Source organism: Gnatocerus cornutus, chromosome 1 (assembly GCF_029298725.1).
Source record: "Gnatocerus cornutus isolate USDA-ARS CGAHR chromosome 1, icGnaCorn1.1, whole genome shotgun sequence".
Lineage (NCBI taxonomy): Eukaryota > Metazoa > Arthropoda > Insecta > Coleoptera > Tenebrionidae > Gnatocerus > Gnatocerus cornutus.
In genome coordinates, this window is record NC_142233.1 from 34,483,807 (window position 1) to 34,499,404 (window position 15,598).

The 15,598-nt window shown below is 32.1% G+C and overlaps 2 protein-coding genes across 4 annotated transcripts; one reads left to right on the plus strand and one right to left on the minus strand.

Moving 5' to 3' along the window:
• Nucleotides 1-639: 639 nt before the first annotated feature.
• LOC148182027 (uncharacterized) lies at nucleotides 640-10,242 on the minus strand. 2 transcript variants are annotated; one of them, XM_088038742.1, is made up of 4 exons: nucleotides 9,760-10,242; nucleotides 9,529-9,708; nucleotides 1,540-1,646; nucleotides 640-1,494 (listed from the first exon to the last, which is right to left on the minus strand). In XM_088038742.1, exons 1-4 carry the CDS (start codon nucleotides 9,854-9,856, stop codon nucleotides 733-735), a joined length of 1,146 nt encoding a protein of 381 aa, XP_087894868.1. In that variant the 5' UTR covers nucleotides 9,857-10,242; the 3' UTR covers nucleotides 640-732. The 2 variants fall into 2 exon arrangements, with proteins under 2 accessions (XP_087894868.1, XP_087894862.1); XM_088038736.1 differs by lacking the exons at nucleotides 640-1,494; nucleotides 1,540-1,646 and adding exons at nucleotides 5,059-6,089; nucleotides 6,138-6,256 and having other exon boundaries at nucleotides 9,760-10,004.
• On the plus strand, nucleotides 9,233-15,011 carry LOC148182028 (neuroparsin-A-like). Of its 2 annotated transcripts, none has more exons than XM_088038754.1 (4): nucleotides 9,233-9,315; nucleotides 14,294-14,417; nucleotides 14,470-14,593; nucleotides 14,646-15,011. In XM_088038754.1, exons 2-4 carry the CDS (start codon nucleotides 14,347-14,349, stop codon nucleotides 14,775-14,777), a joined length of 327 nt encoding a protein of 108 aa, XP_087894880.1. In that variant the 5' UTR covers nucleotides 9,233-9,315; nucleotides 14,294-14,346; the 3' UTR covers nucleotides 14,778-15,011. The 2 variants fall into 2 exon arrangements, with proteins under 2 accessions (XP_087894880.1, XP_087894886.1); XM_088038760.1 differs by lacking the exon at nucleotides 9,233-9,315 and adding an exon at nucleotides 14,158-14,224.
• Nucleotides 15,012-15,598: the final 587 nt, after the last annotated feature.

Sequence of the window (15,598 nt, forward strand, 5' to 3'; positions counted from 1 at the left end):
TTCGATTTTTTTTAAATTTGTATTTTGGATGATTTCAACGGTATGGCAATAAAATCTGAGGAATATTTTGATTGAAACTTGTTTATTACTTGTACCAAATTACAAAGTAATAAAACAAGAAACAAATTTAGACAATTTTTTAATTGCTACGAAAATCAAAATTATTATTTTTTTATAAAATTTTGTAGTTCTGATGATTTTAAAGCCATTGCAATGAAATTTGGAAAAATATCTATTTTTGATTTGTTTATTAACTGTACCAAATTATGCAGTTGTAGATATGAAGAAAGAAATTTAAGAATTTTTTTTTAAATCGTAATTCTGTAATTTGCGAAGCTATAATAATGAAACTTTGGAGAACTTTTTAATTTTGACTTCATTTCTAACTCCACTAAATCGAAATTTTTTAGAGTGAATGAAACAAATTTTGGAAAATTTTATCTTTTTAACGATACGAAAATTCGTTTTTTTAATTAAAATTTGTATTTTTGGTAGTTTTACCGATATAGCAATAAAATTTGCGGAATATTCTAATTGAGACTTGCTTATTAATTGTGTCAAGTTACAAATTAATAAATCAACAAAAAAAAAACAAAAATTGAGACATTTTAATTTTTACATTTCAAAATTATTATTATTTTTTACAATTTGTAGTTCTAATAATTTCAAGCGTTGGACTTTTAACGCATAACCTGTTGTATCTTTTAATTGTTGTATTAGTTCAATAAATCTTTATTCAAAGTTGAGTTTACATATCGGACACAACAGCGAGTTCTTCAGCCACTCCTTCAAGCAATTGGGGTGGAAAAAGTGGTTACAGGGGGTAATTTTTGCGCGACTCATCCTGTTAAGACAAACGGCGCAAACGTCGTCAAAATCCTCCAAGTCTTTCGTGCTGGCGCTCCGGAAGTTATCAAACGCTTCCCGCGCCACTCTTATGATCTTCCAGGAGTTGTAATACGCGTCTTTACTTCTTATATATACAGTGAAGAAGAAACAAACTGGAGCGAAGACCACAAGTGGTTGCGTCGCGAGTAAAACCGCCTCCACGCCCACCCCCAGGGCTATAGTCACCGCGTTCAACGCGAGAGGGGTGTAGAGGTGCTCCAAGTCGTCGAACCACTCCAAAGAAAGACTCTGAACGATCTTCAACGCGATGTCGCAGAAGATCCTCTCAGTACACACGTAGTAAAGGAATGTTAGGCTTCCATAGAGAGCGCTCGGCTGGAAATGAATGCCTTGTTCCCGAAGACAGATGACCACAACGATGGCTTTCGCCCATTCGATCACAATTCTGCAGAAGCCCTCGGTGAAATTCCAGTTCTGGAACAAGGAGGGGCGCCCCGTCGTTACGATATCTCGAGTTTTCGTGGTGAAATACGCGATGACTGAGTAAAAGAGAAGCGTTTTCAAACCGCCGAGTATAAAATCTTCTTTTCTTCCCTCTTCGGTGTACTCTCCAGTCACGAGAGCACACGCCAGGAAGAAGAACATCTACAATGGAAGAATGAGAGTTGGGGCACTACTGTGGGGGCTTACCTGTGAAACCAGCGCGTAAATGTTGTGAAGTTTGATGTAGAACTGCTCGAAGTCGTGGACCTCGGCTAGAGCGAATCTGAGCGGGTGGAGGATGATTCTCAGACCTCCTGGAAATTTGAGTTAGAGCGTTATATAGCGAAGAAGTGGAGGAGTACTGTTGGGGGACGTTTCAGACGCCATGGAGGATGCTGCGGATTTTACATTTTTTGAAGTGACAGTGACGTGTCACTGAAATTTGGGACGTTTTGGTGGATGCGCCGGGAGCAGTTTTTTGATTGGAAAAGGTGTCGTCATGCAAATTAATGAAGGCTTATCGCTGATAAAAATTAATTGTTTAATCACGTGCAAGAATGAATAAATTACGTCTAGTCGGAATTAGAAAAAAAATTATCTTTGGTTTATCATTATCGCGTTAGACTTTGTATGTTTACGTGGGTATTTTTATTCCTGTTTTGAGGAATTTAAAGTCAGAGTTTTTAACAACAAGCGAAAATTTAGATTGGAACCTGATGGTGTGCGATTTAATTTTTTTTTTTGAAGCGTAGCAGCCGAACTTGGCGATATTTTTTATTTAGGGCTGTAACTCTGGTAATTTTAATGCCACAGCGGTCAAATTTGGGGAGGTTGGTAACTTGGAGTTGATTATTAACTGTGCTAAATTTTAAAATTATCAATAGTAATACCATGAGTAGATGAATATTCGTGATAATTTAGACGATTTATTAGCTAAACGAAATTTATGATAATTTATTTATAAATTTATGATGATAATTTAACATAAATTGAGTTTGCTAATAAAAGTTATCACAGAATATTCATCCTACGAATTGTATTTTGCACGACTATTCCATGCATACAGTAGTAATAATAATAATAATTTCGTCAGCGGAATTATTAGCAAAACGACTCATTTTTAAACGTCAAAAAATTAATTTGCTTATGTAGCCATGGTTGACACCAGCACCGTGCTAAGGCTTGCCGCGACTATTCCATGCTTATAAGTTAACATCCAATCAGATTTGAGATCTACCATGGTATTATCGCGGCAAGCCTTAGCACGGTGCTGGTGTTGTCAACCATGGTTACATAAGCAAATTAATTTTTTGACGTTTAAAAATGAGTCGTTTTGCTAATAATTCCGCTGACGAAATTATTATTATTATTACTACTGTATGCATGGAATAGTCGTGCAAAATACAATTCGTAGGATGAATATTCTGTGATAATTTAGACTTTTATTAGCAAACTCAATTTATGTTGCTCTTAGAAAATACCACTCGTTGCTACGCAACTCGTGGTATTTTCATAGCAACATAAATTTCGTTTAGCTAATAAATCGTCTAAATTATCACGAATATTCACCTACTCATGGTATTACTATTGACTATACCATGGTAGATCTCAAATCTGATTGGATGTTAACTTATAAACATGGAATAGTCAATAAAACAGGCCAAATTTTGGAATTTTTTTTATAGAGGTGAACCGACATTACTCGACTTTTTTAATCAAAATTTATAATTTTGGCAATTTTAACGCTACAGCAATGAAATTTAAGGAATATTCTAACTGGGGCCTGCTAATTAATTGTGCCAAATTACAAATCAATACAACAAAAAAACAAAACATGAGAAGTTTTCTAGTTTTTCTAGGATGACCTAAAAGTTTTCAATTTTTTTATTAAAATCGTAATTATGCTATTTTCTAAGCTAGAACAATGAAATATGGAGGACGTTGTAACTTTGACGTAATTTTAAACTCTACTAAATTACAAATTTTTAGAGTAAAAGAAACAAATTTTGGATTTTTTTTTTATTTTTGACGATGTGAAATTTCGATTTTTTGAAATTAAAATTTATATATTTTGATATATTTACATTGAGTAATTTCAACCTTTATAGCAATAAAATCTGAGGAATATTTTAATTGAAATTTGTTTATTAGTTGTACCAAATTACAAGTTAATAAAACAGAAGAAATAAATTTTGACAAAATATTTATTCTTACGACAAAATTATTATTATTATTTTATAAAATTTTGTAGTTCTAATAATTTTAAAGCCATAGCAATGAAATTAGGGAAAATATCTATTTTTGATTTCTTTATTAACTGTACCAAATTAGACAGTTGCAGACCTGAAGAGACAAATTTTAAAAAATTTCATTTCTAGGAAGAACTAAATGTTTTTCAAATTTTTTTATTAAAATTGTAATTTTGTTATTTTCAAAGCTGTAATAATAAAATTTGAAGGATGTTTTAATTTTAGCTTTATTTCTAATTCTACTAAATCGCAAATTTTTGTCTGAGCGATGTCTTAATTGAAATTTGTTTATAATTTGTACCAAATTACAAATTAATAAAACAGAAGAAATAAATTTTGACAAATTTTATTCTTGCGATAAATCAAAATTATTTTTTTTATAGAATTTTCTATTCTAATTCTTATACATAATTTTAAAGCCATTGCAATGAAATTTGGAAAAATATCTCGTTTAGACTTGTTTAACAACTGTAGTAAATTGGACAGTTGTAGACCTAAAGAGACAAATTTAAAAAAAATTTATTTCAATTATGACCAAAAAAGTTTTCAATTATTATTAAAATCGTACTTATTTTTGAAGCTATAATAATAAAATTTTGTCTTTTTGACGATACGAAATTTCGATTGTTTTAAATAAAATTTGTATTTTTGATAATTTTAACTCTATAAGAATAAAATGTAGGGAATATTCTAACTGAAACTTGCTTATTAATTGTACCAAATTACAAATTAATACATCAACAAAAAAAAAACAAAAATTGAAAAGTTTTAATTTTTTCGTTTAAAAATTGTTTTTTTTTATAAAATTTTGTAGTTCTGATAATTTTAAAGCCATAACAATGAAATTTGGGAAAACATCTCTATTAGATTTGTTTAATACCTGTACTAAATTAGATGGTTGTACACCTGAAGAGACAAATTTTAGAAATTTTTCTTTAGAGGATGACCCAGAAAGTTTCTAAATTTTTTTATTAAAATCGTAATTCTGCTATTTTCAAAGCTATATTAATGAAATTTGGAGGACGTTCTAATTTCGACTTAATTTCAAACTCTACTAAATCTCAAATTTTTAGAGTTAAGGAAATAATTTTTGGAAAATTTCATTTTTTTCATGATGCGAAATTTTCGATTGCGAAATTTTCGATTTTTTAAAATTAAAATTTGTATTTTGGGTAATTTTAACGCTACAGCAATAAAATGTGAGGAATATTTTAATTGAAATTTGCTTATTAATTGTATCAAAATACAAATTGATAGACCAAAAAAAACAAGTTTTGAAATTTTTTATTTTTTTAGCGGAGAAAATTTTTATTGTTTTTTAATTATAAAAACTTGTAATTTTTGTTTGGACATTTTTTGATCATAAAGTTTTGTAGAACTTAATTTCTTTAATTTTTAGGTATAACAGAAGGAAAGCTCAAAATTCAAGTTTATAAAAATGGTGGATGCGCCGGGAAAAATACTAAAAATGCAAAGATTCTGTATTTGTTGTTAGATTATATATTTCTTAAAACTCTAAACATGTCCAGTCTTTTATTGTTAAAATACTTTTATTCACATACAAAATATAAATACATAAATAAATACAATATAAATGTAGCAAAACTACTCTACTTGCCTATTTTAAGTCACGTACAAAATTTTTGCTAACCCACTTATGCTCATAAATACAAACTGGCTACAACTACTGTGTTAACGTACAAAAGTATACTCTCTTTTACACATCGGACAGTTCCCGGAAGCACTCAAGCACTGCCTAAGACAGCTCGCGTGGAATAAATGATGACAAGGCGTAACTCTCGCTCGTTCCATCGGACTCAAACAAACAGCACAGACATCATCACAGTTCTCTATTTCCTCATCTGTAGCATTGCGGAATTGCCCCAACACCGCCTGTTCGTTCCTCAGGACTCTCAACGAATTCGCCACCATGTCTTTGATCCTCAGATAAACCGTCAAATAAACGGCGATAAAAGTGAATCTGACTTGTCCATAAAAGCACAAGAAAATGACGAGAATCGTCGCGACGGTGATGGTGTAGTATCTCAAGATCACCGGGGCGTACAAAGCCTCCAAGGCCTCGAAGTACTTAATCCGCAAGAAGACAAGAAGTGGAGGAAAGAGTTCGATGAAGACTTTCTCCGTGCACATGTAATAACTCCAGGTGATGAAGGTGTAGAGCGCCGTGGGCTGGTAATGCTCCAAGCCTTGCTCTAACCCAAAAACGAGCAGCATAAATGTTACGGTGATGATGAAGGTTATTGCTTTAGTCCACTCGAGGACGATTTTCGTCGCTGACATGGCCACGTGCTTGATGTTGCTGTGATGGGTCATGTTGACAGTAACCGACCAATCTTCCTTCTCGATCAGTTCTTTGATGTACGACACGCAATACGCGATGACGTTGTAGAACATGAGCGAGTACAACCCCGTGACTTTCTTTTGGGGGCAGTTGCCGCCCCCGAGGGAGCACAGCAGCACGCGATCGCACATCATGAAGAACACCAGCTGGAAAAAAACGAATTAGCGCCGGGTTTACAGGCCAAATTTACGTACTTGTGTTGCCAAGTTCGACAAGTTTGTCATTTTCATGAACATTTTTTCGCATTTGTCCAGAGGGGAGTACACTCGGCTTAGGAAGTACCACACTGGACCTGACCACTGGCCTAACACGGCTGAAATCGAAGAATTATTCTTTGATTGGGAAATTATTTTAGTTATACCTAAAAATAATATCAACATTTCTTTTGTCATATTTTTGGACGTTCTCTGGCACTAACTCCTGGAAAGTGCAAATTTAGATGCATGATGAATGGCGTGCCCGTGCTAATTACATAACTGCACGTACTATAATCAAAAATGATGCAATTGTGTCGGATTTGAGGAGTTTATCGAAGTGCAGACTAAATATTTATTGACTTGATAAAAGTGTCACATTTTTATTAATTAATGTGGGCTTGTTTTTGAACCAAATAAAGAAAGTATGCTCCCAAATAGACTATTATTGACTTGTTCACAAGTTTGATAACACTCATTATATTTAGAAAGTCATAGAACTTCAACATAGCAACAACAAAAGTGATAATTTTCAAACGCGTTGCCTAAATATGATACTGAGCCGAAAACGATTAAATAGGTCGAATTTAAAGAATTTATTGTTTACATGTTGGCAGTGAAGGTTTTGCGTAACAAATGTTGGTGTTTAACCTCAAACTGTCAACGAAACGTATTGCGATGAAAGGCAGGGATACCAACGGAATTTCGGTTTCTGAGCTTCTCTTTAGTAGCTTTAGCTGTTTTTAAAACCTTATAGCATTTATATTAGAAAAATCTATTAATTTTAACTTGTTTATTAACTACTTAAAATATAACAAATTACAAATTTATACATCACAACGAACGAAAATTCCATTTTTTTATTACATCTTGCTATTCATACAATATTAAAGCTACAACAATGAAATTTGGGGAGATGGCTATTTTAGATTGGCTTATTGACTGTACTAAATAACAAATTTGTAGAATTGAAGAGACAAATTTTAGTTTTATTTCTAGGATAAATAAAAAAAGTTTTTTTTTTAATCGAAGTAATTCAGGCAATTTTAATGCTATAGCAATGAACTTTGGAAAATAACATAATTTGGATTTGTTTATTAAGAGTATTAAATCACAAATTTGTATACCAAAAAACAAAATTTTGGATATTTTTTTATTTTTTTTTAAATTAAAATTTGGAATTTTGGTAATTTTTGCGCTGTAGCTATAAATTTTTGAATATGATATAATTTTGATTAGTTTATTAAGCCTACGAAATCACAAATTTGTGTGCCAAAAAACACAAATTTTGAAAATTTTTATTGTTGGTAGGTACCATCAAAAATCCAAGTTTTCTTAATTAAAATTCGTAGTTTTGGTTATTTGTGCGATATAGCATTGAATTTTGAAAAATGTCTTAATTTGGTTTTGCTTATGTAGCGTATTAAATATTAAATTTGTACGTCAAAAGATACAAATTTTGAAAGATCTTATTTTTACGTCGATAATTTGGATTTGCGTATTATGTGTACACGTTTGTACGCCAAAAAAAAACAAATTTTACAATTTTTTATTTTTAGGGCGATGCAAAACTTGAATTTTTTTCAATTAAAATTTGTAATTTTGGTAATTTTAACGCTGCAGCAATGAATTTTTGGAAATATAATAATTTGAATTTGTTTAATTGGTGTACTAAATCTCAAATTTATAAACCATAAAAAACAAGTTTTAAAAAAAAAAATTTTTGACGATCTGAAATTCCAATTTTTCTTAATTAAAATTCGTACTTTTGGTAATTAATGCTATAACAATTAATTTTGGAAAATATCGTAATTTGGATTTGCTCATTATACTAAATACTATTGTACTAAATTTCAAATTTGTACGCCAAAAGAGACAGATTTTGAAAATTTTTATTTTTAGAACGATTTAAAATTCGAGTTTTTTTTTTTTAATTAAAATTCGTACTTTTGAGAGCGATGCAAAATTTTATTTTTCTTAATTAATTTTTGTTTTAATTAAAATTTATAATTTTATTAATTTTAACGCTGCAACAATGAATTTTTGGAAACATAACAATTTGGATTTGTTTATTAAGTGTACTAAATCTAATCTAATTTGTACGCCAAAAGAAACAAATTTTAGAAATTTGTATTTTAGGGCGATACAAAATTTGAATTATTTTTAATTAAAATTCGTAACTTTGGTAATTTTAACAGTATAGCAATCAATTTTAGAAAATATCATAATTTCGATTTGCTTATTAAGCGGACCAAATCACGAATTTGTACAGCAATAAAAACAAATTTTGGACGTTTGTATTTTTAGCATAAATCAAAAAATTCCAATTTTTTATTAAATTATACAAAAAGGACCAATTTGTGAAATTTCGAAACAGCAAAAGAAAAATAAATTCGAAACTGTACTTTTTATTGAAACCCGCTAAATTTCCGGCTTTGAAGAAAGTTTAAGTGCTTTGACCACAGGGTCCACAAACTTATTAGTTATTTCTGTCTTTTCTCTATTTCAACGTCGTCCCACGCCCCGTCAATAACTGTCTTTGACAAATTTAATTCTTCTCAGAAAACTGCACTCCACATTGCAGACATTCCTGCATGCCCTCATTACAAAATGCCTCTGATTTGTCTATTTTTAGAATTAATCATTTTAATGACATCTCCAATTTTTTATTATTCAAGACCGGGGGAAGATCGTCCATAAATAGTCGATAAAAGTGACACTTTTTAATTTATTTTCTGCCAACACTAGTTTCTTAAAACCCCAATCAGGCCAACACCTAATTTGTAAATCAAGTGTTAATTGGTGCCCCATCAAGTCGGCTCATCGTGACAGGCAAGCAGTGGCGTTTCTTGCAGTGTTAAATATTTTAGTTTATAAAACACAATAATTTAATGGTTCATGACGAGGTCGCGAACTTGCTAACCCTCGATTTTGTCTGGAAGCTGCACAGACGAAAGATAACGTTACTTTGCTACGTCGATATAAAAACAAGTCGTAATAATTATACACAATACACAATACGAGATAAGGGAGATGATTTATGATTCGCCGCCACTGGTTGCCTGTCAATTAAGCCACACGAGGGTGTTTTTGAATATGTTAAGATGTGGGGTATAAAAATGGTGGCTTCCAAGCTACCACCACACATCAATTCCAGTCCCTTCAGCGGTAGTTTAGGGTAAGTGACTTATTGAATTTAGATCTGTTTGTGTGGTATCTGGAGAAGCGCCAGACGAATTTACACTATTCAAAAAATAGCGAATCTTAGTAAACATTACGTCGTATTTACCGAGTTAAAAATACAAGAACATGACTTATTTACATTCGGAGTTATTTTCGATTTTTGTTTATGTCCGAGCGGTTTTTGGAGCGATAAACCTTTTGTACTCACCTGGAGCCTTATAAAAGAGCTTCTTCAACCATCTCATGGGGTACTTGTAATTCGCGGAGATTAATACTGGCAGGACTAAACACGAATAAGTGGCGACGCACCACCCCCCTAAACTGACCAACAGGGGTGCATGTCCTCTCGAGCAATAGGGTAAAAGGAACAGAACGGAAAGCAGACACACTGAAATCGTTTTCTTAAAATTCGGGGATGTTTCTTCTTGGTTCTTCTTACCTGTTTCTGCAATCTTCTCGTCCCGGACCTCAGGATCAAGCTTCTGTATCGTGTGGAAGCTCCTTAATCTCCCTCGTACCCTCGTGATCATCCCCATTACAAACCGCGACGAAGTACTAGAAAACTTCTAGAACACTAAACTTTTAAAATAGAACGACGTAGAAAGCCGCTGTTGCTTCGGTCTGTTCTTTGTGCTAACTGGCGAATTTGTTTATTGGATTCGTTTGTTCATGTTTTTGTCTCTGCTTTGCCCCCCCCACTTCGCGATTTTTTTATGTCCCACTTTTACTCTTTTGCGTCAGGATGGCGTGCCTTTTGGCACACACGCGATTTGACTTTTTCAATGTTGTGGCGCTCATCTTCGCATGCGGGGGATTATTTTTAAAACTTAGACGCGTAAACATATTTTCGGTTTTTATTCAATCTGCGTTGTCAAAAATCTTGTTGTTCCCTTGAACTAGGGTCAGTGTTGATGGAGTTTACCAACAACGCGTCTATTCTTGAGGCCTGGAATTCGAACAAAGAAATTTTATTGCGTCTGGTGCGAAAATGGGACTGAGTGCATATAAAAAGATTCGCTAGAATCGTTGGCGACATTTCAAGCGGGATTTTGAATGGTTTTTTGTAATAAAACCACATCCTGGTTTCAAAATTTACGACAGGAATTTTATCATTCTCATATTTTTATATTAATAGGAAAGTACGCGTCTGCAGCTCATTCACTTCTCGAAATGTTTTCGTGAACCTAAATAAAGTGTGACCTCTGCAATCAGATCTGTTCTTTATGGTTCTGTTATCGTTGCTACGTTTCATTTTTGCAAAACGCACCAAGTCAACTAAACCGGCACAGAATGGGAAATTTTGATCTTTAGATCGAATGGAATTTTTTTACATTTTTGCACATGTAACTCGGTCAGTTTTAATGTTACTGTCATGAAATTTGAGGACAATTTTATCTTGACCTTATTTATCAACTGGACCAAATTACAATTTTCTAGAGCAATAAATACATTTTCTAGATTTTATTTACATCGATCATAATTTTCTTTTCTTTAATAAAATATGTAATTTTGGTAATTTTAATTCTACAGCAAGGAAATTTCGGGAGCATTTAGACTTGCTTATTATGTGTTTAAAATCACAAATTTATACAGCACAAAACAATTTTTTTTTTGAAATTTTGACTTTACGACCATCTAAAATTTGCGCTTTATTAATAAAAATTTGAAACTTTGTTCATTTTGAAGCTACGTCAATGAAATTTGGGAAGCATTTTAAGTTTAACTTGCTCATTAATTCTACAAATTTACAAATTTATAGAACAAGTTGGAACAAACTAATATTTTCAAATTTTGTGGTATTATAATTTAATTTATCTGCAATTTTGTTATTGTATCTGCTACAGCATTGAAATTTTGTAAATTTTTATTTTTTGACTTGTTGATTGACTGTATGAAAAAACTAAGTTTTCGAACAAAAAAAAAGTTTGAAATTTTTTATTTCCAGGGCGGACGAAAAAGTTTCGATTTTTTCATTGGGATCTATAATTCTGGTAATTTTAACGCTACGACAATAAAATTTGGGAAATATTTTACTTTAGCATTGCTTAAAAACTGGATTTAAGCACAAACTTGTGGACCAAAAAAAAACAAATTTAGGAAATTTTTATTTTTAGGGTGATTCTAAATTTTGACTTTTTAACATTTAAAGTCCGTAATTTTCGTCATTTTGACGCTTAGCAATGAAATTTTAGTAAAATTTTAATTCAGTCTTTATGATTAAATGGACTAAAAGACAAATTTTTAGAGTAAAAGAGACAAATTTTGGAAATTTTGAATTGTCGGATGAACGAAAAAGATTTTTTTTTTTAATTTGTAATTTTGGTAATTTTATTGTTGTAATAAAATTCGGGGAATATTTTACTATAGCATTAGTCTTAAGGACAAATTTGTAACGCAAAAGGAACGATTTTTGGAAATTTTTATTTTTACGGCAAGCCAAAGTTTTGATTTTTTTAAGATTTAATTTCGTAATTTTCATCATTTTGACCCTGTAGCAATGTAAAATTTAGTAAAATTATAATTTAGATTTTTTGATTAAGTGGACCAAATGACGAATTTTTAGAGTAAAAAAGACAAATGTTGCAAATTTTCAATCCTGATTATGAAAAATTTTCCATTTTTTTAATTAAAATCTGTAATTCTGGTAATTTTAACGCTACGGTTATGAAATTTAGGCAATATTTTATTTTAGCATTGCTTACAAGCTGGACTTAAGCACAAGTTTGTAAACTTAAAAAAAAAATTGTAAATTTTTATTTTTATGACGATCCTAAATTCCAACTTTTTTAAATAAAAATTTTTAATTTTTTTCATAATCAATGAAATTAAAGCAAAATTATAATGTAAACTTGCTGATTAAGTGAACCAAAAGACAAATTCATACAGTACAAAAGACAAATTCTGGAAATTTTCATTCCCAGGATGAACGTAAAAAATTATTATAATTAATTATTCTAATAATCTTAACACTGTGGCTACAAAATTTGTAAAATATTTTTATTTAGACTTCCTTCCCAACTGTACTTAAGCAAAAAGTTACAGAACCAATAACAAATTTTTATTTTTCCAGCGGAATTCGGAATTTCGATTTTTGTAAATTATATTTTGTAGTTTTGGTAATTTTAACGCTGCAGCAATGAAATTTAACAAAAATTCTAATAAAGACTTGCAGATTACAAAAAGTCAAATTTATATAACAAAAATAACAAATTTTAGAAATTTTTGTTTTTAGGATAAACCAAAAATGTTCATTTTTTAATCAAAATTAATGTAATTCTGGAAATCGCTACGGATAAATTACAAAATTATGAAGCAGCAAATGTTTTAAGCTTCCTGCAAAATTAGGTAAAAACAACTAAATTTTTGGCGCTTGATTAAAATGATTAATCTTGGCAAAATAAGAATGCAAAAATTTCAAAAACACAAACAAAATTGCGTCAACATTTCCATCTTAATAGAACGCTATCAAGTTTCGGTTTAGCATTTCCGGAAAAAAGCAAAAACAAATTTTTAACGAATTATTTGAACATTACATTTCCATTACTGGTAACCTCAGGCAGGTACGAAAACCCACGTCAAATCAACACGGAATTAGAGAAAATAATGATCGCCCCAACCTTTGTTTGTTGTTTGGTGTCCACTATTAATAAGCATCCAAAAATACAAATAGTTGCTTCAACTTGTAAAATAACACTTCAGTTATCTCAGTTTTTCTTCATTATCATCCCAATTTATCTAAAATATGCCCTCTTCAAATATTTTGCCCGAAAAAGTCCTCTTAAAAATGGAATTGAGTCCACAGGCATTTATAGAATAACAGCTCGATCTTCCGAGAACCGTTTTAGTGGTGAAGCACGATGTCAAAAATTATTTCTGCAGTCCACCTCCTCACAATCCGTGACGTCTTTTTATTCTACTTCCAACAACATAGTGACTATTTTCCATTGAAAACTCGTGTTTTTCACGCGATTCTGGCATACGCCACAAAATTAAAATTTTATCAATGAAATCCAGCGCTAATTTTAACCGAGTGACACAACAAAGCTCGACTTTCAAAGAGAATTATCTAGGATTTTTCTCATTTGTGCACTTTTTGGACTCTTGTACTGTTTACTGTCGGACTGGACGACAAACAAGATTGTGAACTTATGTTTACTGCTCTAAATACAACGGACTCTTTATTTTGAGAATTGGAGAGAGTTTTCTCTGAACCGATTCCTCGTGGGGGTGCTAATAAATTGACCTAAATCCGAGATAATCGTTACGTAATTGTAATTTCGAATTTTTCGATAATTCTCCGTGTTTGTTATTTATTGACTTTTGAACTTCGATACCAATATCTGAGCGACCTTGGAGTGGGAGGAAAAATGAGCCCCAATTTTTCATTCGCACTTTTCAGCTGCGAGTTATCGCAAGGTCGCCCCATGAAATTCGGCCCCAGCTAATAATATCTTATCTGAACAAAAACCCGATTATTAATAATTTGTTTGTAAGTGCATTTCCCGAATCACGTTTGTTTTTAGTGTTCCAAAAAACAGAGATAAGGACGAGTCTAGGTAGAGAAAAACTCTTGAACCGAAAAAATAAACACGCCAGTTGTCATCGAATTTCTATTCTTAGCCACAATTAAATTATAAATAAAAATGGTAAATATCAGTGTCGCTCATTATGGTGACTTAAGATAAGTAAGTCTTGATGGGAAAGCCAACAAGAAGCAGATGTTCAGTGCCCGGTCATCCTCCGGTCCATCACGACGGTGGCAATTGCAGTTTTCCAAGGTGCGCTTTTAAAAACATAACGATATAGTTTAGATGTATTGCAAAAAGCTCGGGTTTTGTAAGTTTGTGACTCTGGAGCTGGATATTTACAAATTGCAGCTCTATCAAACCGGGAAAAGCAAAAAGGTAATTTTTGCGCAGCCCCCTAAAAACCCGTACAAAACCTCCGATTCTTACAAAATCTGTTTTTTCCAGGACAGTATTTTTAGAGCATTCCAGAAGCTACAGCAGCCGCTGGAGCAAACGCTATGTTTTCCTTCCACAACTTCCTCCTCGTAGTTCTAGCTCTCACCATCACAGTTCTTATTTTTAGCGACAAGTAAGTGCTCGTAAATCAATATTTTACAACTTGAAATTAAATTCGTCTTCAGAGGGACCGCGATACGACTCCCCTGCACACGCTGCAAAACCGCTGAAGAATGTAACGACGACCCTCCTCAACTTTGCGTGTACGGAGAAAACCGAAATTACTGCGGGAGAAGAGTCTGCTCGAAGGTAAGAGTCCTGGACACCGTCTTCTGGAGTAACTGTGTTTTATTTTCCCCAGGGACCTGGAGAGAAATGTGGGGACAAATTCGACATTTTGGGGACTTGTGGAGAAGGACTGTGGTGTTCAAATCGAGATAACAGGTGCCATGGGTGTTACATTCCTACAATGGCTTGCTATCCAGATGATTAATGTGATCTCAACTTTAGAAAAACAGTATTACTTAGTTTTTAAAGATTATCACTTGATTACGTTTTAGCTTGATATTTATAACTTACCTGATGTATTGCGGTTACGTGCTTGTATTTATTTTATTAAAATACAGATCTCAGAATGGAAGGAATTGTAGTTTAAAAAGAAGGACTAGGCACGTGTATTTTAATGGCGATGTGTGTTTCTGATTAAAATATACCAGATGGAACAATAGTGGTACTTTTGATTATTATGGCTTCTAATTACATGTCTGTGAGCGCAAATTGAAGTTACGACATCGAGGAGCTATTTGCTGTGTAATTATTTCATTGCTATCAGGGATTACGTGAAAATGCGAGAACCACTGGCGAATTTAAAGATAAAATAAAAAATGTATCCAAAGTGTGTGGTTTTATTTATCTTGAAATTGCGCAATCCTCAAGTAAATAACATGTTTTCGAGTTAATAGGGCAAAAACTAGAATCAATATTTTCCAACGTTGTTTACTAATATTTGTAATTTTGGCACTTTTAGTGCTACCGCAATCAAATTTGGGGAGGTTACATCTTTTAAGTTGCTTATTAACTCCACCAAGTTATAAAATTATAGAACAAGAAACACCAATCTAACATTTTTCAACGTTTTGTACAAATATTCGTAATTTTGAAAAACTAAAAATTTTCAAGGTTGTCTACTGAAATTTGTAACTCCAATAATTTTAGTGCTATTGCAATTAAATTTGGGGAGATTACAATTTTTCAGTCGTTTGTTAACTCCACCAAGTTATAAAAGTATAGAACAAGAAACTCACATTTTAGAAG